The 27033-nt window shown below is 34.9% G+C and overlaps 1 protein-coding gene across 19 annotated transcripts in view; it reads right to left on the bottom strand.

The window, feature by feature from the left end:
- Positions 1 to 26500, bottom strand: part of LOC125656399 (activated Cdc42 kinase-like) — a 36628-nt gene extending 10128 nt beyond the window's left edge. Inside the window, exons 1-16 of one of the 19 annotated variants that reach the window (XM_056148776.1) lie at positions 26415 to 26500; positions 20073 to 20165; positions 15785 to 15839; positions 9530 to 9773; positions 8267 to 8341; positions 6595 to 6795; positions 6329 to 6481; positions 5438 to 5629; positions 5236 to 5333; positions 4919 to 5045; positions 4527 to 4676; positions 3583 to 3689; positions 3200 to 3348; positions 2451 to 2618; positions 860 to 941; positions 706 to 723 (exon numbers count right to left, since the gene is read on the bottom strand). In XM_056148776.1, coding sequence (XP_056004751.1) covers positions 706 to 723; positions 860 to 941; positions 2451 to 2618; positions 3200 to 3348; positions 3583 to 3689; positions 4527 to 4676; positions 4919 to 5045; positions 5236 to 5333; positions 5438 to 5629; positions 6329 to 6481; positions 6595 to 6795; positions 8267 to 8341; positions 9530 to 9751 — 1742 coding nt within the window. In that variant the 5' untranslated portion in view covers positions 9752 to 9773; positions 15785 to 15839; positions 20073 to 20165; positions 26415 to 26500. The other 18 variants (XM_056148798.1, XM_056148783.1, XM_056148796.1 and 15 more) reach the window with 18 other exon arrangements.
- Between the last annotated feature and the right edge of the window lie 533 nt (positions 26501 to 27033).

The following is a 27033-nucleotide window of genomic DNA, read 5'->3' as shown; positions in this document are numbered from 1 at the left end:
AAATAACCATTTAATTTTTCAAATTACTGTATATTATTGAGTAAAAATGGTTAATCTTCATATCTTACACTTTAACCTCATTTGCAATTGATCATAGAATGAACATTTTCGCTGTATTTTGGTCTGTAAACAAATGCCCCCCCCCCCCCCCCCCCCCAAACAACAAAAGTCAAAAGTTTTTGGTATATAAATTTGCTAAATGACAATTTATAGGGATGATGTTTTAAAAATATTTTCCGTTGTCCATGTATTCATATAGTGATACATGTTATTTTAACGCAAATGATAGAGTTATCTGTCTTTGATTTGTCATGTAAATCAATCTTGACCAGATGGTAGGTGGCAAAACAATACTATCGTTCGCAGTTCTTAGGTATCTCGTGCTACTGAACACACAAGTTCCATAATTCATATCATTGTCTGCATACTTCACAAGGCTTCAAATCAAGAGACTGCAGTTAGGGGCAATTAATAATATTTAACAATTAGAAACCGAACAATTCATATCCTTGTACAGAAAACATGAAAGTTCACACTAATGTACAGAAAAAATTCACCGATAACAAAATAAGCTCAATGGTCTGCTATCTGTACAGGAATGGGAAACTACACATTATGGAACTCCGTATTATCTAAAACAAATACATAGCCATCCTTACACTTCAAAAAGGATTAGCTGCTCATAAAACTCAAAATCCACCTTACGTTTCATCCTTTTTATGGCTGTATTCAAAGAAATTCACTTTATATGTTTCATGTCTAATACCCTGTACATAATTACAAGTAATAGTGGTAAAAAAAAATCATAACACAGTCATCTGTATTTTTATCACATGAAAAATTATGTCAACTGTCTTACCAAGAGTGCCCAGATCCAAGATGGCCATTCATGGAAACTCCTTCTTTTTCTGGACTTATTCTATGAAGCTCATTTAGTTTACCTGCATAAAATAATCAATACCGTAAAATACTTCATGAATTAATATAATACGTAATCTTCACCTAGTTACGTTTTAACTCAGTAACCTAATTTGCTATAAAACTCATTCCTCATTATACATTAATTTAACATTTGAAAAATACACTTTTAATGTTTATAGGATGATTTCCAAACAAAAACAATGATGTTACAATGCTTTACATTACAAGTAATGTTACTGAAACAAGAAACGTTTTAAAATACAGTAAAATATCTCTATCTCGAAGTCCGAGTGACCTCGAAAAAATTTCGAGATATCCGGGGGTTCGAGATATCCAAAATCGATCTTGGATATTTTTGAAGGAGGATATTTGACGCATAGTATGGGATTTGCATTATAAACAAAAACCCAGTTGCCGTTTCTTATAGTTTAATACAAGTTGATAAATTAATATTGTGGAATTTCAAAGACAAACATTTCGTTTTTTAAATATATATAAATATCCAGTTGAATTCACAATGTGTTTCAAAATTAAGATGGTCGTGCCGGTATGCTTACTTTAAGTTTACTGATGCCCAGGCTCGACTGGGATGTAGTTACATATTGCATTGTAATGAAAACACGTAAGAAACAAAAAAGATGGATTAAAAAAAAACCAAACTTTTAAATGTTTATTAAATAAATGTTCATGTTTTCTCTGTACTAGTTTTAATTATGAAGCGTGTGTTATTAAATGCTTAATCGTTATTAAGAGCATTACCTTCAAGCGTACTTCGACGATTTTGTACGTTTATCTAACCCACATGTTAATGATAGAGCGTGTCATTCAAAACACCATCCCTGGAATCAGGTGTTTTAGTTCATAATTGGCGGTGAACTTTAGCTGTAATGTTGGATGGCTTCACTAATCACCCAAGCTGTTGAACCATTTATTGCGACCTGGGTCTACTCGGAAAAGGCGAGCATGGATTAGCGGTCATTAATTATAATTGATGTAGCTGCGGGTGTGAATGTGTGACTTAACGATGCCAGGTATGGTAAGCAGAGCGGAAAATTGACTGCACTTCCGAGATAAACCAGGTGAATTTAGGGTATGGGACCTTGAAACTACTTCGACATAAGCGGAGTATTCAAGATTACCGGGTTCGAAATATCAGAAGTTTTTTTTAATCATTTATATAGGGAAAACAGCTGGGACCGGCGGTCGACTTCGACTCAAGCGGGGTATTAGAGATAAACCATATTCGAGATACAGATATTTTACTGTATCTTATTTTTATGCTCACTTGAAAAAAAAAGTAAGTTATTCAGCCAATAAAATTACATATCGCCAATGAAATCGAATTATTTCTACATAATTTGAATAATTTTATGAGACTTTAACAATAGTTCACATGTAGGGCAAAATAGCACTGACAAGCTTTCTGTTTAGATTTTATTCATGATAATTTTTAAAGATACTTCTAATAGGGTGAATTTGGTTTAAGACGTTTGTCTTTTGCATTAAATGTTTGATTTAAGGGTACTTGCCAGTACTGGAGACCTTGACAGGCAGTTTGTCATAGTTATCCCCTATAAAAGACACATCCCCAAACACCGCTCCATCATAGCCAATGTGACCTGTGTGTCGTAGGTCATTCTGTGGACCACTGATCATTGCTGCACTCAACAACTTGGCCTTAGAGTTTCTCTTTGATTCTACAAAGTTAAATATCAAACATACAAATTATCAAATACCCACAACTCATAATACTACAAAGTTATAATAAACATTCATATCATCAAATACTCAGAACTCGTTAATTCTAAAAAGTTATACATGGAATATCAAATATTACAAACAATTCATAATACTGTACTACAAAGCTATTCAAAATATTTATATTATCAAATCTCAAATACCCACAATTCATAATTTTACAAAGTTATATCAAACATTTATACCATCAAACATACACAACTTGTAGTTTTCAATCAATGAATTATTTAAAAAACTCACTGCATTTAGTAATCAGTACAAGATTTTGCAGAAATTTTCTGAGAAACATTTCAAAAGAAATTATCAGAACTCTGATTTTATCCCTCATCCCAAAGGTCACGTACAAATGCCATCTTGACCTCTATGTGAGTACTGATCATTACTTACATTGACAATCTCAATAGTAATCTAAAGTGTCCCATACAGTTATGTTACATAGGAAATTTCTTAAATATATATGTGCTGTGTTTCAACAATAAGGAACAAAGAATTCTATTCCCGTTCTGGAGGAGCGTGGTACCTTTGCGTGTTAGTTGTGTTCTAGAGGCAGGGCTGGCAGGACTAGCTCGAGTTTCTATGAAGGGGACAAAATTGACTGGATCAAAATAACCTGATTTGCCATTGCTTAATACACCTTTCCATAACCCAGGGGCAGGACTGTTAGAAGTGCTAAAAAACAAACATACACATTGGCACTTAAAATTATTTTATACAGCATCCAACTTTTCTAAAAAATTATTCTAAATGAAAATCAGAATATAAATCAATGCAGCTTTTACTTTATCAATTTTATGTATGTCAAAAAAAGTTTGGTTATCAGATTTCTGCCCTGGCAAATTTCCATCAAATAAGAGCATCGAGCATATGAAACATGTGATAAGTGATAGTTGGTCCAAATCTTACTTTTTGTCAATGACATAGACAACATCATTAGCTTTATAGTAGAGATAATCTTTTGGCACTGTGACCTCTGGGAACTCCCTTGAAGCCTTCATCGTGATGGGTCGCATCTGAAACCCAACACAAAGTAAAAGTAGTTTACAAACCACATCATCATCACGCACACAAAAATTACAGAAGCAGAGCTAACACAGAGACTTTACACATATGAAACATTATTGTCTCCCTTATCTTGACAGTGTTTGAAAACATTGAAAACAGAGTTCTCCCAATACATAAATTCTGTAAAAAAGCTTGCAGCATTTCAACACATTAAATTCCTTTTTCTTCAGCAAACCGACACTTCTGACAGATAAATCTGTCATACACAAGCAAAACTACTAAAACAAAATTTTGGTAAACAAGACTTTAAAAAAGCTGCCCGACATTTTCTTGATATGGTAGGTGCTCCGTTGTTCCAACATAAAACCAGAATCTTCCGTCAAACAGCCGACACAAACACATCACATACACAAGTTACAACACACACATCACACTTACCCCTTCACACGCGTTCTACAGAAGACAGGTTTAGACCTACTAGCACTCTCATACAGGTGTATAGATGTGCAGCTATTAAATGTTTTAAACATGAATCATGACCCTTATCAGATGAAAAATTTCATTGACAAGCCTAAAGTTTATTTTTCCAGTTCGCTGAGAATGATTTAACAGTAGTTAAAGTGAAATGTTCATCTTTTAAATCAATTTATCCGCTATCAAGATTGCTAAGTGAATGAACGTGTATATCTGCTATCAATTCCTGGATCATTTTCACACATTTAAATTGAAATTCAAGAGTTGGAGCACTTTACCAAATACTGCAGTGTGCAGTGTGATGACCCAGGAGATTGTCACCTGTGTTTACCTGATGACCTTAAATAGAATACACCTGTACATTGACATACCTGAGGAAGTAAGATGCTGATTTCACTGAAAGCAGGTCGCTTCTGGGGGTCATGATACCAGCACTTCAGCATGAGATCATAGTAGTCCTTAGGGCAGAGGTCAGGACATTCCAATCTCTGAGAGTTGGGGGTGTCTATTGCCTCCAGTATCTGTATCAAAGGAGAGTAGTGAATACACACCACTACTTATGTGAACATTACATTCACAATGATGAAATACATTTTTAAATATTCATCCTGTATTTATCAAACTATACAGCACTCCTATATTGCTATCTGTTGTCAGCAATAAGTTGTTTTTGGAAATGAATAGATTATACAAAGTATTGCCCACATATATTTCCAATGAGTTTTAGACACTGATACAAAAGCAGTACATAACAAGCACACACCTCTTGTCCATTAAGTCCAGCCCATGGCTGGAATCCATAGGTGAACATTTCCCACAGAGTAACTCCATATGCCCACACGTCACTGGCTGATGTGAACTTGAGATAATTTATACATTCTGGGGCACACCTAATCAAAGACAAAAACACCTTCATATGAATTTTAGGAAAAGGGGAGATCACTTTAACAGTGGCCAAGTGACAGGATAGCATCTTTGTACACAAAACATTTTGTTTACACTCATCAAGTGATAAACAATCGTATATTTTGAGGATAATAACATTATATCTTTGTACACTATACTTCTGTCACACCTTACCATGCAATGGGCAGTTTGAGGTTAATGCTGTATTTGCTTTGGTAGTAGTCTTTTCCTACACCTAAGGCTCGAGATAATCCAAAGTCACTTATTTTAACCTAAAAATGTCACAAAAACCATATTTATATCTCTAAATGAAATTTTTCCCCACAAAAAATAACAATGCAGGACGAATTCAACTATTGAAGACAAAGATACCTACTTTGTGCTTACTGAACACAAGAATATTCCTAGCAGCTAAATCCCTATGAATAAGGCGTTTGCTCTCTAAGTAACTCATTCCATCACAAATCTGTTGAGCAAAATCACACAACCTGGATAATGGAAAGTCTAATCTAAGAGTTGAATCCTTTAAACACTCCAAGAGGGACCTCATGGGGGCCAACTCTGTAACCTGCAATATAAAGTACAGCACTGACACAACCTATCTGCATAATGTAGGTACATCTATATTCATATCAAAGTCTTATAAGCAATTATGAATATTTCAAAGCAATTCCATTAAAAATAAATGAACAATTATTTGTCTTGCAAGTGTTTATATAGTGCTTTTCTTCACTTCAACATTAGATAGAAATATCAATTCAGCAACATATTTGATCAAACCAACATTAGATATCATGTTTGAACTGACTAATATTAGACACCTATACAGTGAAACCTGTCTAATACTACATGCACTGGCAGACAAATGTTTTGTTAGAATACTCAGTGTGTCGGAATAAACAGTGTAAAACAATGAAAATATGAAATTGAAAATAAGGGTCGGAATGCCAGTGAAACAGATTGTACAGGAGCCAGATTAGGTAGTTTTCATTGTACCATGTTGGAACTGACCAACAATTAATACAAATGTTTAAAATGACCAACATTTAATACAAATATTTAAACTGCCCAACATTTAACTCAGATATCAATTTGGAACTGACAAACATTTTAATAAAGACATCATGTTGGAACTGACCAACATTTAATAGATACCATGTTGGAACTGACCAATATTTCATACAGATACAATGTTGGAACTGACCAACATTTAATACAGATATCATGTTGGAACTGACCAACATTTCATACAGATGTTTGAACTGACCAGAATGAGAGTGTCATCTTTATCAATGACAACTCCAAACATCGCACAAATGTTTTCATGATCTATGGTCTGCATTATGGCTGCCTCTTTCAAGAATTCTTGGGTCCCATTCTCCATCCGCTCCTTACTTAAACATTTTAATGCCACTTGAACCTAAAAGAAGACATGGTAGAGATCATAAAAAACTGATCTCTGTGAAAAGCAAGTTATTTAACAAGTCTAAAAGTCAACAATACAGCAGGTACTATTTTGTAAGCGACTCCTACCTTCTCCCCTCGCTCTGTCGTCCAGATACCTTGCTGCACAACACCAAATTCCCCTTCCCCAAGAGATTTGTTGATGTGAATGGATTCTGCAGGAATGATCTGTCTCCCTGGTGATACAATGTATGATGATGGCCTTGACCTCTGTTCTGGAGGTGAAGGACTAAGAGTGCGATTTGGTCCATCTGATCGAGTAAGGATAGCCTGAAAAACAGACTTCTGGTACTATCACAAAGAATACAGCAATTTAAAAGAAAAAAAGAAGATATTTTTAACATTCATACATCCATCATGTTTTCCTGCTTTACCTCCATTTTCAATACTGAGTACAGTGTCTTGTGCTCAGTGACAAGTAATTCTGAAGGAAAAAATGAGAAATGGGGTGTGAGTTTTATATGTGTTTAGTCATGACCTCACATCACTGCTCTTATGTGAAATGAGAGACCAAACATTTCTCAAATCTTAAAGCCACAAAAATGCATGTGGTGGTGTTAAACATGAGTGTTTCTTCTCGCTTTTATAACAAGAGCAGACATCCGATTGAGCATCTTCCAAACGTTACACTACTGCTAAACTATTAATGATGATATTGAAATGATATAAATTCTCTTCATATGATTATGTGAAATAAGTGATCTTTTAAACTGTACATAATGAATTAATCAACCATGATAATGCCAATAACATACCATGCATGGTTAGTTTGGCAACATCATTACAAGAATAAATATATCACAACCTGTATTATGAAAATGTTGAAAAGCATGTATATATGTACGCATACGAGGAAACAAGGCCTGCAGAAGTTAAGTGCATTGAAGTACTTAGAGAGCTAATTTCCTATATACATTGTACAATATAATAAATTGAACATACAAAAGGAAAGAAGGGACTCTCCTAAACTATTCAACTGGCTTTGTCATCATGCACAATCACACATAGATCATTCCACTCAATGTGATTTTAATTGTCAGCTTGCCTACATTGCATTGCTAGAAAGTTAGAAACATCTATCACATAACAGTACTGTGAACTGCTTTATACATAACCTATGAAAATAAAAGACTAGACTGCTATAAATGGATTGACCTATATCATGTATATTTTACAATAAAAAAGGGGCTGCTACATCAAATTAGGAACAATTTCTTTCCTCTATTACAATATAATTTGATGTGCAGCCAAAACAAAACACAAAATCAAGGGTCCTACAGCAATACTGAGATAAACCAAAAAAGTTTTTTGTCTGGGAAAACCTTATCACTGCTTAGCAAACTTTAACTTTATACCTGAATTACAATCAGAAATGGAAAATTTTTAATCAATATCCACAAATAAATATATATCTCAAAAGTTTCTTTTATCATCATAATCCTGTAATTATCCAAATAGAACATTTATTTTGCCACACCGGAAATATTTTGTACTTGGCTATGAATGAGGCAGTGTGTAGACCATTAGTCTACATCATGCATTTCCTCCTAAGAAGCAGCAATAAGGATTTCCTTTCATTACTTGTCAATCTTACCACTTTAGAAGTTACTTTTGAATTTAAAGTATTCACAAGAGCAAGTGTGTCCTGAAACAAGGGGAGGAGTAAAGTTATCAGTCATTCAATTCAGTTCAATTCATGCCCTTAATTAGAGGGGGTGATTAGCGGCTACATTTGGGATACCTCTGGCTCCTTTGATAAATCTAAAGTACTTCCTCCAGTAAGCCTTATGGAGGCCCGTCTTACAGCATCTCTGGCCTGATAAAACAATGCAACTTCCAAAATATTGATGACAAGTTTTTCAAAATAAAAATGTTTTTGCTTTCTATAATGGTTCACTAAATGACCTCTACCTGCATGTATTGTGTATGTGTGCTATGTCACGAATTTCATGTTTTACACACAAGAATTTATGTTCCATATGTAACGATGTAATTTACGTGGCGTCTTTTATTCAGAATTTTGACAACTTTACTTCATGAATTAATTTGTGCATGGCAAGAAAAGGCATTCATAATTAGTTCTGGCCAAGGTCCAACCACCACTCATCCTAATGGATTTGTTAAGAATTAGCATAAAATACTAATCAAAATATGCACTTTGAAAAGCCATTTAATTTAAGACTTCCAGTAAATAAAAGCAAACTATGCCATACACCCTATCTTTCATGATTTTTAAATTAGTAGATAGGATGATATATACACCATATGTATTATCTGTTACTTCTATTTAGTGCCAAGTTATTTTTAACATACATCAGATCTCTGATGATAACTCTTTTTAAGTTTTTCTTTACTATGCATGCTGAACAGTCAGTTTTAAATTGCTTCAAAAATCTCTTGCTTATCTTGATAGACAAGAACAATTTCAGGCATATGAACTTTTCATCTTGATAATGATTGAAGGAACAGCTACTGACGGCTACCAAAGCGCGTGTGTGCATATGTGCATGTATTTACCAAAACCACACTTTCAATAGTTTTCAAGTTGAAATATGTTTGTAACTAGAAACCCGCAGCACTACTTCACAACGACAAACCTGGTGTAATGTTGTGAGATAAAAATAGTTAAATGCTTTTAAATGTTGTTTTTATCTAGGTCTGTCTTTAATGACTCATCTCATTTTATAACCTGCACATCTTCAACTAAAGTACAACAAAATAAATGACAAAGAATATCACAGAAGTCTGTACTCTGAATAGAAATTGCCTTAAATGTGGGTCTTTTATAATTTCTTAAGTTGTATATGTCTATCCAGTTCACGTCCTTCAAGAAAGAATAGAAACATAAATACCCTTTACTTAATATGTCAGCTAGCACCACATATATTGCTTTAGGTTTTTAAAAAAGTTTCAGAGAGAGTTTTCGTCTAGTAAGTTGGATCAGGGACCTCTTCACAGCACACTGTGCAGAAAAGAACCTGCCATGCTTGTCTCTCGTCTTTACCTTTTTGATTTTCCCTAAAGCTCCATGAGGACACTCTTTCTTGTACATTTTCTTAAGGCGCCTCATTTCAGGCCTGGACATGCCGATTCCTGCGAGGTCCTCTTCCTCGACATACTTGAGCTGGGGTACCGCAGTGATCCGCAGTTGATTACAGAGAGCACTGTAGTAGTGTAAAAGCTCTGCCTCCTCCAGGAAATCGTGCAAATCACGAACTGTCCCCATGGTCACAGTCAGCTAGCTTGACCTGCAAAAAGATACAAAGCATGAAGCATGGCATTACAATGAAGGCTAAAATAAAGATGTATCTCCAAGTCTGACATGATATTAGTACTGTCTTTCAAAGTATAGTACCATGTGCAAATTTCATTTATCATGGTAGAATCAGTTACCAAATCTAACATTTAGATTTCTTACACTGCTAATATTTCTCAACTTCAATGGAAGCATGGGTATTCAATATGGGACAAATGTTTGTAGACTGTTATTTGCCTTACTCTTACTTAAGCAATGAAATGTACTAATTTTCTTTCTTTCTGGGTTTTTTTTCAATGGAACTTAAATCTGTGAAAGAAGCTATTTCAGCACCACCAGAGAGGGATGTGAATCATCTGTCAGAAATGAGATTATCAGATAAAATACATCCTGTGTACATTCTTTGAATTTCCCAGGACTCCTCTTCCTGTGAAATGCCTCCAGATTTAGATTGAACACAACCTATATATTCCATAACACTTTTTGGCATACATATACACCAACCTCCCTAAGACAATGTTTTTAAAAACTTGCGTGAGAGGTGAAACAGAGATGCATTCATCAGCAAGACTGGGTTACCTTGGGGACACGGCAGGTGCTATAAGTGTATTCACAGTCACTTATGAATGAAAAAGTGTATGCAATACTCTATTCGGACTACGTGTATAAATGTATAACGTACATGATTTCTTATTCTGACACGCGTGACATATCCTCCTATATTTACATAGAGGTAGAATAAAAATAAAATGAAAACTGATATAATTCTCAACTGTCATCCAAGTAACCAAACTTTTTAGGTACATTTGTACTTATATTTCAATACACATTTATTAGGCCACATGTGCAAATGTTCATATTCTACTTTTTTGCATCCATTTAATCCTATTCTGTGTCTCTCTATTACATTTTAAATCATTATGATTCAACATTTTCTTCTTGCAAAAAACTTCATATGATATACATATATCCCTTGCAAGTAAAGAAATATTGATGAAATGTTGCGAGACAGATGTGGGATTTGCAGAGTCTGGGGTTCACTTCAAGAGGTCATCTATGAATAATTTATAACAATTGTTATTAACATGGCATCTCTCCAGAATGGCAACCTGAGAGGAGATTGCAAAGCATTCTAGTCACATTTCTTTAACGCTCTAGAAGTGTTTAAATGACACCTGCACTCTAAGGTGGTTGGAATATGCTGGTTGCAAAAGATAATCACATGTAATTTAAACCCTGGAACATATATCATCAGTCAATGAATTAATTTTGTTTACAGGTTGCAGACAATATACTATTACACATTCTTATTGAGAACTCACAAGTACATGACACCAATTCCTCTCCAATTCTGAAGCTACTGGAATTATAAATATAATAATGAGGCCAATCTCTCTCTCTCTCCCCCTCTCTCTCTCTCTCTCTCATTCAGTTTTCCTGCTTCACTACCTTTTCTCAATGCAAGTAATGTACTATGTAGTGCATCCACCCATTATGAAATATATAATAAACCATGTACCATACCTAGAGGGTGCTCAGGCATATCACACAACATCCCCCTTTATTCTGAATACCTCCAGCCATTGTCAAAGATGACAGTTTCAATAATTTAGATGTAAATGCAATTGACACTTGATACTGATAAAATCTTTGGGAAATTATAAAAGTTTATAATAATAATAATAAATTTGCTGTATACATTTATCACAGTGGATGGGTTGCATGCATTGACTGAATTTTTCAGTTCGATGCACATAGCTACTCGCTATGAATTCATCCTTAATGCTGAACATCTGTACAACAATCAAAAGTAGATGCTGCAATCTTTAGATCTACACAGTAAAGATCAATACATTTAAACAAGTAGAGAATTCCATCACTCTCCCTCCTACAGAATATTATCCTACATACATGTAGATACTAGCTATCTGTGTTTGCATGACAGATGCTCAAGTATATCTCTTATAATAGAGTTAGATACCTCCTGACATTTAGATGGTCATTAGAAAAGAAAGGTCAGATAACATCATCTAGTGTCACTAAACTCTCAATAATTCTTTCTAACATTTTCCTTGAAAGCAAAGGTCAGAGGACCCATAGCTTTATATAACCCTCCAGTTCAAAGTCTTATCCATTACTTGCAACTGCCATAAAAACAAAAACAGCCTTGAATGTCACACAAAAACTGCCTTCTCTTCCTTGGCAGACATCCATTACATACAAGAAGATATGCAGCACTGCACTTACAAAATATGTTGCAGTCAAAATACATGTCTGACAGAAATATCTTACGGGCGTAACACAACACAGAGGTAAATAATACTAGGGCACCACAGAGTAGAACTTCTCCACATGTATGTTACTTAGACTATGACCTTTCTATTCCATCCTCTTTGTAGCAAGTATATGACACAGAAATCTTTATTGTATATATATACAACATTGTTCTGGTACACACAGCTGGAAACTGAAAGATGGGACATAAAAAAAACAAGCAGAAACAAACAAGCAATATCTATGTTACATTCATTGGGAGGGTTAACAAATTATCTAAGGAGCCTCAAATCTTGACAAAAAGAGAAGCAGGTTTCAATGCACAGAGTTGCTTGACATGGGAAGCAACTTTTGATGTAGAACATCTGTATAATAATTAAGGAAGCCTCTGCAATCTACACATTCCAGGGCAATTTTTCCTGTTCAATAATCCAACTTAATAAATTATTACAGAAAGAGAACTAAAACCAGGCTAGTTTCCTGAAGCTTTTAAATTAATACCAGTATTTCATTCATAGAAGTCCAAAGTCCCATGTGAAAATATGTAAATTAATATCATCATTAAAACAATACATCTATTACCACTGGGTAATTACAATAGATCTCTTAACACTGGGCAATTACATACCTGTGTACGATACATATACACACAAAGATATCCTTCCTCGAACTTAATATGAGCAATTAAACTGTAATGGTATATAGCACAGAAATTAGATGCCAAATCTACTCCTGAATAGGTTTTTTGTTGCTGTCAGAAGCAAAATGAAAACTGTTAAGTCTGGCAGTTGTCAAATAAAGCAACACTTCTTATCCATGAATCAATCGACAAAAAGGTCAAACAAAGCCCGCTATTCACAGAGAACTGCATAAACCTACAATTTCAATGTGCAATTCAGAGAGAATGGGGGATATGATACCAGAAGTAACCCTTTCTCTCATTTGTTATTTTTCTGGGTATCCAGTCACATATCACCTCAAATTCAGAACACGGGAGAATTCATCCCCACACATTACGTCATTAGTTTACAATTCAATTGGTTTTTCTCTGTTCTAGACTCTTGCTTCCATGGATACCATGTGGGCCTGGATACTGGTGTTTATTTTATCAAGAGTTGGTTTTTTTGGCGAATCTGTAAGTGTGCTATAAATATGTGGCTAACACAAATGACTTTGAATACACAAAGCATAAAACAACATTGCGATTGCGCTATATTCAGAAAATAAATGGAAATACTAAATTTTCCATATACTAGTACGTGTACATACACAAATGGGTTGAAAAATTGTAATGGTATCAAAAGTGAAACTGAAGCATTAAAAAGGGTGACCCACTAAATCCACAAAATCATTAGATGTTTTAATAGGATCAAGACTTGAGGTCCACAGAAGGAACCCAGAATAGAACAGTGCACAACACCTACAGCATAAACATGGAATACAACAGTTCAACACCCACAGCATGAACATGGAATACAACAACAGTTCAACACCCACAACATGAACCTGGAATACAACAACAGTTCAACACCCACAGCATGAACCTGGAATATAACAACAGTTCAACACCCACAGCATGAACCTGGAATACAACAACAGTTCAACACCCACAACATGAACCTGGAATACAACAACAGTTCAACACCCACAACATGAACCTGGAATACAACAACAGTTCAACACCCACAGCATGAACCTGGAATACAACAACAGTTCAACACCCACAGCATGAACCTGGAATACAACAACAGTTCAACACCCACCACATGAACCTGGAAATGCCAGTCAAAACAAAAAGAGAAATTAAACACTTTAATAGCAGGTGTATGGATGATTTATTTACAGCTCTGCACGAGTTATTTATAATGTGGCAATTTGTGAATGGTAATCAATGTCTGACTGGCAGGAAGCAAGGACAGAATGGCTTTGACTTTGGAGTCAGGTAAGGACAATTACCACGACAATGGAATAATCAATGACAGACACATGGAGAGGATTAACATTGTTTGGACTTCATGAACAGATCAATGTCGATTTATGCAGATTTCATGGGAATCAACATTTTCTATCAGATTTACCCAGAAGATGAACCTGGGATGGGCTAGCTCGCAGAGACTATTTACTGATCTGAATCTGATATCTATGATCTTTTTTTTCTGATCCTCCATGTTCCACAGTTGGTATCTAAATCTCTGACATATCTGAAGCCAGAGAGGAAGTTTGAGGCGGCGGCTGTGTTTTTGGAAAAATAAAACTTCTGAATCAATTTCTGTTTTGTCAGTGTGTGCTTATTTTGATTCAAAACACTCTCTCTACCATGATATATACACTACAAGTTGGAAATAGTGATTAATGAGCACATTAGACATCACTAATCCTACCCAGGGTACACTTCAGATACCCTGAATGTACAAAGACCGTCAAATTCTTGTCATTATAACCATGTTCATCAAAGACAGGAGGACTGATCCACACAGTTTGAGCAAAATAAGCAACATAAAGAATCATGCAGAGAAAATGAACACAATTTGTCAAAATATATTTGCTGAAAATAAACAGGCCATGATACACAAGGTCTTCCCCCAGTAGGCTATCTAGATACTTTGTCTGACAAACAGTAAAGATCTAGTTACAACTTGGGAGGACTCTACCCTGCCTGGCATGAATACACCATCTATCAAATCACCCCACCTCGGTAGTGTCTTCTGACTCGGTGTTCTCAATCTACTGCAAACACAATTGGTCACCACAGGACTTTGTACCACACTACATAGTTTAAAAAATGTGATCCCAAGATTGGAGAGGAAACTTCAAAGCCTTTGTAAGCATTCAATATAAGTTCAAATAAAGGAACAACATCCAAATTACAAGGTTAAGTGAAATCCAAATGGCATGTGGGGAGAAAACATTACTCCACAAACAGAAAAAGCCTAAGGGTCAGGAAGGCCATATTTTGTCCATAAAACTGTATTTATGAGGTGTGTATTGGTATGCTTTTTTTATCTTTAGTGGAATACTTGGTTAGATTGACCCACAAATGATGGATGACATTTCACTATTTCACCTTGTCGTGTAAAAACCACAATACTGGTATCCAATACCAGTGTTCAATATCACATCACGACAATGTATTATTGCAATACACTTATCCAGTAGAAAACTAAATGTCTAGTAATGCACTAGAAATCTCCATCCAATGGGAAGATAGTTCAAGTACTAGTTCTGCAGTTATAGTAACCACAGTATAACAAAATCATGTGGTCAAGCACTTGTATAGTTGGTCATTTCAAATGTATATTCATATATATAGAATTTGTTTATAATAGCACTAAAATAACTATGAGCCAAACCAAAGCTGTCTAAATTGATCAAATTCTTCACAAACAGTGATTGACAAAATAGAGTGAATTATCCATCGATTGAAATGACAATCTGTTGCTTTGGTGTGATATTATATACAGTTTTGTGTATGTACAACTTAGGCTTTTCATTGATTAAATGATGTGATGATTTGAAGGTGTTCAAAGTGAGACTTGCAGTAGATAATGACACAATACTATCCCTGTGACATTATCTGTCTTTCCCTGACCTTCTACATTACAACATTTTTATAACAGTATATACAAGTACATATAAATAATCCACAGGTCACCCTACACCAAGATGCTGATGTGGAGTAAGCCTTTAATCCCTGATGTTGAATAAATCACACCCGACACAAAAACCTACCTTTTTTCCTGAATGTCAGTCGCACACACAGGGCATTGTGTTTGGTGTCCAGCTTCTACAAAAAACAAAGGTTTATATATATATTTGTGATTGATTGCCGACACAGTATATGGCTGATTGATGAGAATGTCCGCTGTTACAGAGTGACAAGGAACAGATTCTGCTTTATGTCAGAGGTCCTGACTTCAGAACATTACTGCAATCAATACTCAGGGTATATGTCATCTGTAGGTACTTAGTATTAATGAGGTCATGTACCCTATTGTTCATTTAGCATCTAATCAACATTTTATTTAATGTAAACACTGTGTCCAACAGTGGTCATTAAGCATCTAATCCATATTTTGGTGTAAACACCAGTCATTCAACATATACTCAACAGTTTAACGTAAGCACTGCGTCCAACAGCAATGGATGATATTAGTGTAAACACTGTGCATTAAGCATCTATTCAACAGTCTAGTGTAAACATTGAGTCCAAATGATTACTCAGCTTCTTATCAACATTTCAGTGTAAACACTATGTCCATCGGTAGTCATTCAGCAGTTAGAAGCAAACACTGAATCCAACATCCTAAATTACATACCTAACATAGCATCTGTACATCCCAGTCAACAGGTCATAAAATATTGATTACCAGAAAACACATGTATTCATACATTTTCTACTGTTCCTTTGAAGATGACACTCCTCGATATCTACACATATCTACAAATAACTTCTTCCAGGAAATTGAACTCAAGAAAAGAATCACTACACCCATTAATGTTTACACAAGACATTCGATAGCTGGTTATAAAATGTTGTGGTTGCTTCCCCTGAGGGACAAAGACAGAAAAAAGTGACAAATGATAAACATCGACAGTTGTGGCAGACACTGCTAGTGTGTGTGAGTAAATAGTTCACTTGTTATATATCCTTCCACCACTAACTGTTCATACATCAGACAATATGTAGACATTTGCAAGGATATTAATACTGCATGATCTCGCCTACTGGCCATTAAATATTGGAAGAAGAATTTCGTTTAGCAGCATGATAGATAGTCTATGTCTAACCTTCCCTGTCCTTACATAGTGCAAGTCCATCTCCCTTATCATACCTTTCTACCAAATGTTTAATGTTTGTACCTTAATGGCCATTGATATCCATTACAGTGTTGATTTTGTTTTGTCCGTGGTTTTAGTATAAATGACCAGACGTGTCCTGTTCCCTTATTATCACACTCTTCCTGTCTGATCACAATCTCCCTAAGCCTTACTCTCATCATTACATGATGTAAATCCTGGGGTGTGTGAGGGTGTTGTAGCCTGTCTGACCACAATCTCCCTAAGCCACATAATTACCTGATGTAAATCCGAGGATGGGGCATTGTAGACTGTCTAGCAGATAGACTGCAGATTTGAGTTATATGCATTCTTTGTGTCTCCATGATGATACTAACAGTACTCATTACAAGATGGAAATGTTTGTATACTTATCTATATCACTATGCTATAGTTCATTTTCTAAATGTACTATCACATTATTATAGTCAGTTTGTGTCCTTTTTGTCCACAATTGATAGCTGGACTGTCACAGAGACTGCCTCTATTAAATTCTACCCTGCAACCTTGACCTCAATAATATTCCATTATCATTTCAAGGTAGTCAGGAAATTTTAATAAAGAGATAAATTTTACTTAGCAGTGTTGACACAGAGCTTTCGAGAATGCTGCGTCTCCATACTGAGACTTGTCTTTATGTCTCGATATCATTTTCTGAAGTTACAACTTTAATTGTTTGTAAAGAGGTGTCCAGCCCTGCTGTCTTTTACCAATATATTCTAGCCTTTATTTCGTTACTACCTGGTACGAATAAAGATAAATATAAGCTGTACGTATAACAACTGAAGTGTACACAAATAAACTCCTTATTTTGGATTAAATTTAGAATTTTTTTTCACTTCGCTTTTGTTGATTGAATCACTGAATGCTACAGATATTTGATACATGTATAAGTGTATTGTCTGGTTGGCTCTGACACAAATTACTACAATAACACTCCACTTCCACATTGGAATTGAATTTAAAAATTTCCATCTTAGATTTATTCATGGCAGTGCCAGCTACCACTTCAGTAAATGTCCCACCACACACCACCAATGGGATAACAATTGTTTGAATGTCTTCCAAATACTAAGGCTTCTGCCAAAACTGTTGGACATCCAAATGGACTGAAAACAGACCTTCACTCTACCAGTCAACAAAACCTCACCAACAGGTGCAAATAGATTACCTTCTCCTCTGATCCTTGACATTTTTATTAGGGTTCAGAAAATGCATTTTGTAAGTTTGTTTACACCTGGTCATATATCTGTATGGCTAGATGGCTGGAGAATCCTAAAAATCATTCATACTGAAAGATTTCCCCTTCAGACATCCCGTGATAACACTGGTCTGTGATCTAAGAATTAAGGAAGCAATCAGGGCTTTAATCTTTAACGAGTCATGAAATGTCCACAAATTTGAAAGTAAATATGAAATCCTTCCTTTTGCACTTTCATTTATTAATTATTTCCTCAAATATAAACAATTTTCACTTCACCATATTCCTTGTTAGTATCTGTTTTGTGAGAAATGACACTCCACCAGAATTTCCCCTAGATATCATCAGTGCAAATCAATTATCTAAATATTCAATTGAAATAAACTGATCTTTCTTATACAATAATTAACTCTGAACAATAGAGTGTTGAAGGGGTTCACTGACCAGAATAACTATCTACTCTACTACATTGCTCCCTCAAGCCTATCCCGTTACATCTCCAAATTTAATGACTTTAAAAGGGGCTCTGGGACTAACTAAATAAATCGAGATAATCTAGATCATTGAACAGTATTATAAACTGATTAGGAGGGGTTAAGATAATATCTTGTTTTTTAAATGTTCAACTTTCAAAGTTCCTCATTAATCACAGCCAGATCCACTTAGCATAACCATTCTCTGTGAAACGAACAAGAAAGCCATGAAATTTAAGAACTTGCGTAAATGTACATCATTTTAAAAACCTGAGATACAAGGACAAGGGTTGTGTGTGTGTGTGTATGTGTGTGTATATATATATATATATATATATATATCACTGAAAAACTAAAAATTCTCATCCATTTATTTGAGTTTCAATACTTATTCTTTAAGAGGTGCAGTAGTAAAACTGTACCTTACAGAATAAAGAAGGGTACCATCCTTACCTAGCAATGGCAGCTAATCAACAGACAGGTGCTAATTTAAAGCTTCCATGATGCTAAAGCTTATATGAAAGTCAAAGTTCCCTTAGAACAGAAAACCAGTCATCATAAGTTAACCACTCCTTCCTATCCCCTGGCCAAAGCCTACAGTTGGGTGGACTTAAACAATGCAGATAGTTTGCCTTAATTTGTCTAGGGACACTACAAATATGATGTCGTGCAACCATGCAAGGATTTGAACCAGCCACCTCTTGAATGCTAGCTTAAACTCATTACGTCAAAACCTCAATATTTTATAAGGAATTCCTTTACTATCTGATACTCTTCAAAAGAGCTGTAAGTATTTGGATAATTCCTCACAGCTTGGTTTCATCATAATCTGCAAGTATTATATGCTTAATAGTTGCATTAACATATCAGCTTTAATATACACCAGACAATGGCATGCTAATCATCCTGACAGATGCTCTGCATGCTCATTATAAAGCAGCCCCAAGCAAGGATTTTTTTTATTTCTGTCATCAGAAAGATAACACTATTTTCTTGGAACAGAGGCTGCAAACTCCCAACTGTAAAACATGTGTAGTAATGTTCTCACTATGTAACTACAACCATATGGCAAATCCATTATACTACAAAAGATGGCACATCTCCATATTTTGTCTGTGGCCCAGCCAACCCAAAAATTTGTTCTACATCCTCATGCCAATCAATATTTTCTATTTTCTTTGAATTTAATCTGTCTGTTCTATTATTGATTCAGATGGTCTAGTCTCAGACGATGCAGAGAGAATTGTTTAAGGAGTGTTCCCATTAACTCCAGAACCACTGGGCCCTGTCCACTGAATTTAACAGATAATCATTTTCCTTCCAAAGAACTGAATCTTAAGCCATTCCAGTACACTCTTGACATTTAATTCATCAGAGAGGTAAAAGAGAAGTTTTCATAAGAGGTAAATCATTCTGGCCATGGCTTGAGAACTAAATATTTAAATTACAACTTACAAAAAGGTGTAAGTTAGGATCGCTGAAACAAACGGTGTAGTTTTATACTCACTTTTAATCCACAGAACCACTGAGATATATATCCTATGGCACACTTTGTTAAAAAGATATCCTCAAGAAAATCCACAGCCTATTTTTCAATATTCTGAAACAAATAAAACAGATAAGTAAAATCAGCACCGTCTAAATGGCTGTTGCACCAGCATCTAGTGTGTAACTCAATCCTTCCCTCGCTTCCTCTAGCTTATCAAGGTGAGGTCCCAGGAGGGAGAAATCTGACCCTGCATACACAACACCATCAACCTTAACTCATCATCATTACAGATAATCATCATACATTGCAGATGGTTAATAATGCACAAGGAACCATAATGATCCCGATTCCTTTGTTCTAAACATTGCCTCAACAATTTGGTATGATAGTGGACATGATGACTGGACAAAGTGATTGGACTGAGTGACTAATTCATTGAAGGCTAATCTTCTAGAGATCAATAATTAACAATTATCATGCTTCCCAGCCCCAGATGATGAAAACAGCAGGAGGGTTACTATTTGGCAGAAGAGTAACACAAGCACTTCAAATATTAAGTAGACTGCATAATAAATGTGTGTGTGGATTACTGCTCCATTTCTCTAACTTTTGCATCAGCTTATCATTGATAAATATTGCACACTACAAACAAACTGTGGGCCCCTCCCTTTAGGCAATGTTCAGATTTTCACAGAGAGACAAGTGTTGCTGCTTCAGAACTCAGTTCTTCACTGTTTATGTTGGGGAAGGAATATCAAAACAAGATTGTAACTACTCACACTGCCAAGTTTCAGCAGGTGCTTGTTCTTTATTAAAAAAAACAACCATCTAATCCATCCCCCATCATTAACTGAACTAGTTTCATATTGTCAGCCTTTGGAATCCCTAAGCCTTAAGGGTAGATAATAGCGACTCTGCACATACCTTTAGAGCTTTAGAGGGTTAACCCAGAAACCACAGTTAATGAACATTCTCAGAGTGTCTGCCCTGGTTGAAGCGAATTAAACTCATCCATCTGTCATTCAATATTCTATTGAACATAAATTCATCATTCTATCCAGCATTCTCTCCCTGCTTCAACCCAGAAAATTACACTGTGTAACATTACAATCACTCCAGTTATATCCAGTTACATCACTCACAAACCCATTATTTTTCAAATGACAGAAATTATCATTTAAAGTGACATTTAGCATTTTTTATAAAAAATGGTTAAGACTATGGTATTGTTGGTTGCTTTAAAACAGTTGTAAGCCTTAAACATATGTCCCATTTAACACATCAACAGTATCTATTACATCACTCAACACATACTGCCAAAGGTATCATTATCATATAATCATAATCATTAACATATTCCCTAATTACATCACCACAGCACCTCAAAGTGGCAACTTCTTTTCTTTGGGAGTGTATCATGTATTTATTCCAGTCTACCACCTCATGAAAGGGGCCATTAACACATCAAACTATCTACCAAAGAAATCTTAAGTTTAAACATAAGAAGGAAACTCATCATATGGATGTTTATCTCTGGAATGGCCATTTTTGTGTCATAATTCCTTCCCCCTGCAGGCTTGTCTTGTCAGATTTATCTATCACAATGACATACAACGTCCCCAGAAAAACACAAATGGTACAATCCATGATACATGGGCATGCCTCGCTTACGATCTATCTACACAACTTGTTACTTATTATGTGATATTTTTACCTTCTTTAGATGTAAATGGAATGTAAATTGTCTGAAGTTTACAAAAAACAACCTCCCATCAACCACAGCTACATCCTTAATTGAGTGAAGAATCAAATACAGAATTTCTTGCTAAGTCTTACTAAGTAAGTGAGAAGTGACCACTTACTGTCACATCTAACTAAAGACAGGTATGAAAAATCCCCCACTGGCTTATAACTACCAGTACACTGCCCGATGAAGATCATGTCTACAAACCAAACAGGTCTTAATGCAATTTCCAAACATGACTCAGCCGAAAATCACAATATTTACAAGTCGGATCAGTATTGTCCTGGAGTGGACACAGGAGCCTGTACAATGTTGTTCAATACACTATAATTACCATAATCTTGTTTTTATTTCTAGATTGTCCAAAACTAAAATTGTTTCACTTCATTTAACGATACGTACAACACAGCCTCATCGCTGCTGAAACTTTATACAAACAGCACGGACAGTGGAAACAGGCTGTACTGTAATTTAGTATTATAAAGCAGTACATTTGTATTTTCTATTTACTGATATAAAGTTTACACAGCTGACGTCCATGTTAAAACATGTTACTCTCACTCTCAAGTTCACCTTGAAGTAAAACAAATCTACAAGTTATGCAATGGGGACAAGCTTGAATTTTTTAAAGGATGAATATACATAGATAAGAAACAAGCAAGTGTAAAGTCATGCAACAACCCAATGCCCGAGCTCATGACAAGTCTACACATAACCTTGTACCTAGAATACCTAGCTTTCACACAGATTAGCAAGGTACATCTACTGGTCATCACAAACTATTAGACTCAGAAAACTTCTAAAATGATTCACATTTGGCTGCCAATGTACATGTACGACAAGCAATGTTTACTTTCAAACAAAATGCTGCATACTCTTTAAGAGGATTATTCTAATCAGAAATTGCCTGGAGCCATGTCTAATACATTATTAAATAACAAGTACATTGCACCTGAGTGGGCATTTTTTAACTCCTTTTACATATCACAAAACATTAAAAGGAAACACTTGTTCTGAATGTTTTTAATTCAGCATTGCTGTACCTTGATATTAAATCCACCTTTTACACGGCAGCCTGCCACACAACCCTCACAGAGTCATTTCAGTTCACTATGACATAAAATGCACCACAAGTAAACAAATGAAGGTTCAATTTCACAGTATTTCCCCTCCTGTCACCTTGGCCTACACACCTGTATGACTGGGTACAAACAACTGAGATAATATCGTAAAATCTCAATCCTTAAATCAGCTCCTACTTCTAGCACTGACTTACAAATCCCAACAAGTTCACTACGTAAAGCATTCACCCACTGTACATCTATTTAAACAATTAAATTACCACCTGGATAGTAAAACACTTCTAATTCCAATACGTCTTTTCCACATGTATAAAGAACTATATCTCTTGTAAAACAAACTGTCAAACTTTGTCTGTGTAATCTGACAAGTGTATGGTACTTACTTTATTAATTTTACACAAACGGTATCCTCAAATTGGATAAGATCCAAACTTTCTAAACACCTTGTTCTCAAGTTAGTTTTATAAGTCAAAACTTCAAAGCTAATGTATATATAGTGAATACAAAATTGATTCGTTACAACTTTTTTTTTGTTTATGCTAAGTATTTTGATAGTTACAGGTTGTAGCTTACCTATCCCTGGAAGAAACCTCCTATAATCACTTTAGCTTCTCATGACACTGGACATTCTTATACCATAGAGAATGCCGACCCCTTTAATGTCAGACTTCATTGTGTATTGGGGTCTAGCCATCCTAAATGTCTCTTTACTGATACACAGTTCATGGTCTATTTAACATGTGCTATGCATAAGACTAATTTACACACTTCATAATTATCATGCATAATTAATGTTTACGGAATACACTGATGAGTATGATCTTTTTCACAATGAAGTATACACCCCCACCACCACATAAACACACAAAAATGATAATATATATGGACCGATAACCATAGTACTATGAACCTATTCAAAGAAAACTTTGGATGATGTACTAGTACCAAACAGAGGAAAAAAATATGTCGATGGTGTTAATTAGTTGCTTGCCACTTTTACAAAACATTATACAGAAAAAAGATTTCATCACCACCTGTAAACTTGCAACACATACACCATTTTAAAACTAATAATAGTTGATAAAATCTCCCACCTTGTTCAGAAATGTTCAATTCAATCAACTGCACAAATGAAGATTCAACTTACAAATTTCAACATAAGAAGCCTGGCAGAGTTTAAATGTTTCATTTAATGTCTATTCAAGTCCAATTCCGCAACCCATACACAAACAAGTGACATGCCGAGTGCATATAAATGCAAAAGATGTCTTTGGATAAAATCAATATAAAGCATGAGTCAACTCCCAATGAGTGCCAGCAGCTATGTCAATTAATAGAGCACAGATCAATTCTTCTACACTATACTGAACAATACATTTTTTCTGATTGAGTAGATCAGACAAAACAGAATACAAGTACTGTGATAGCAATTACTGTTACTGCAGTGTGCATATTCAGCCTGGGCTTCAGTCCTGGTAAAAATGTCATGTGTTTTTGTTACAACTATCATACTTCAGTTTGACATATGTATGATCATGAGCTGGCATTAAAGTAATTTCTACTAATTTTATAAATACAAAGTAAGTTGAGACAGTGTATATTTCATAAATCACAAAGTGGTTTATAAAAGAATGTAAACTGCCCAAACTTACTCTATGCTCTATATATCATATAAATTGTATCATTCCCTATAACTTGATTTAAAAAAAAACAAAAAAATTCATGTAATTTGAAGCATAATTCTGAAGAAAACTTTTATTCTATATGACGTGGAGCAACACATCAACAAAATGAAAAAGAGAAACTTAAGGTATTGTAATGAAAATTCTGATATGGGGAAACTTGATGTTAATTCAATTTATACAATATTAAAGAATGTTGATAAAGTCAAATCAAGAAACAGGTCAATCAAAGTGAAATTGATAGACAAGTATTAAACATTGAATATAAGTTAAAAATCAAATCTTTGTGGCATAAAGATTTACTCAAATTATAATTTTCTTGCACAATAAATTTTTATTTAGACAGCTTGAACTATGAACACATACTGTTGTTTCTTGTCTAATACATTATACTTCCATGTCTGTATATGGGTTTTCAATATTGCAAACAATATAAACATATTTCACACATCAGTTCACAAGATGTTTATAATGTGAACATTATAAATTTACAAAAAATCTATAAATTTGTGAGGTTGGTAAAAAAAATATGCCAGGAAATCAAAGATGCAATGCAAACCAACCTTATCTTAAAATTCAGCTGTTATCATGGGAACGAGAGATGGTACCAGTAAACTAGTTAGCATCAAGGAGCTAGAAAATCTATCAAATATAATATTATTTTTAACATTTCCACAGACACACAGCTGGTCCCTGTTCTGTATACAGCTTCCTAAACATCTAGAATATGGTGTTATTAGTTGATAAAAAAAAAAGGGGGATGTTGCTTTTACTTTTTAAAGCAAATGATATTTAACTAGTTTTCAAAATAAAATTGAGAAGTACACTGTATTTTGAAAATTGAATAAAAGTTAAAAATGAGTCAACTTTCGAGTTTTATGTCATGTATATTTCATTGAATCTTTTGTTTGAAAAATCGATCATTCTGAACTCATTTTTGACCAATTTCCATGAAATCTAAAGCATTTGTTAGAAAACATCTGGACATAAATTCTATTAATTATTTTTAAAACTTCGATCAAAAATTGCAGAAATACGACTACTGAAACTTTATCATGAACTTTTAGCACTCCATTTCCCTATATAATCCTTTGTATTAATATAGTGGTTCCAACAAAGACCTGAGTGTGATATAATATGCATAGCTGTTTAGGAAAAACACAGAAACTGTAGATCATGCCTGAAGTAAGTTGGATAAATTGACGCTAGATAATTTTATGAAAATAATTTAGAAAAGTTACTATTTTTAATGAATTATACAGTAAAAATAACAAAAGTCGACTCATTTATGGCACTGCACTGTATTCACACTCATCATTTCTCAAAAAAGCTGCTGTACATCACTGAACAAGATGACTTTGTAGTCTCCATTGTACAGCAACATGACATAGTCTGTGGGTTGAATAATACTGTGAATATTATTCAACTTTAACTGACACATGGTAATGATATATATATATATATATTGTAATCAGAATGGGAGAAAGTAAACGCGTGCCATAGGCCTAGCAGACGACGAATGCTCGCCTCGGCCAAACCAAAATCAAAATAAATTTCCCACATTTCCTCTAACAATTTCATTTAAGAAGAATACAATTCCACGTCTCCGGGGTTCAATGTTAAATATGCATCATCGTGCAAACGAACGAAAAGATGAAGATGGACCATGGTTTCAACAGTTCGAAGGCCAACACTGATTTAAACCTTCAAGTTTAACCTGTTCACAATGTACAAACACAATACCATGTGATAGAGTCAGAGGGTTGTGATGGTCAATACGAATTGTTAAGCTTAATTCTAGAGACAATACTTTAGAGGGACTAACTTTTTCCTAACATCAGTTTAACCTCACCTGCACCTGCACGTAGAAGCTGTCCGGAAGTCTCTCTTCTACTCTAGTGCCAAACCAATCTCTCACCAGAGGGCGCATTACGCTGCGCTACAACATTAGTGGAGCGTAGCGGGAACGATAACTCTGGGTAGAGATTGGTGCCAAACACTGAAATCAAGAAGCGATAACTCTTTCCCAAATAATCGCGGGAAATTGGAACTGAAATAAGGGGAATAATTCAAGCTTACGTCAAAAGCTGGGCATTGTTCATTTAGCTACACAATCCTTTAGATCTGGAATATGATAAAAAATCCTATAAAAATTCCAATATGACTCAGCTCGCTTGACATTTGGCAAAGTGATAGGACTAATATCCAAGTCTGACAAAGTAGATTTATCAAGATTATAAGTTTTAAAACTGCAGTTCTTGAGCAGCTCTTTGAGGTGGGCCTAATGTTACGTCTGCCACCACGCATTTTCTGCCTTTAAAGTTTGTCACTTTCCTTTTGCATCCACTTTTCATCTGTTTATAAGTCACGTGTCTTTTCTTTTTTGATGTTTATATGCCTATATGCTAGCTCTTTCTCTCTCTCTCGATCTCTCTCTGTGTGCATATTGTGTTTGTGTTTGTGTACAATTA

The sequence above is a fragment of the Ostrea edulis genome, chromosome 1 (assembly GCF_947568905.1).
Source record: "Ostrea edulis chromosome 1, xbOstEdul1.1, whole genome shotgun sequence".
Lineage (NCBI taxonomy): Eukaryota > Metazoa > Mollusca > Bivalvia > Ostreida > Ostreidae > Ostrea > Ostrea edulis.
This window is presented reverse-complemented; position numbering and strand designations above follow the sequence as displayed.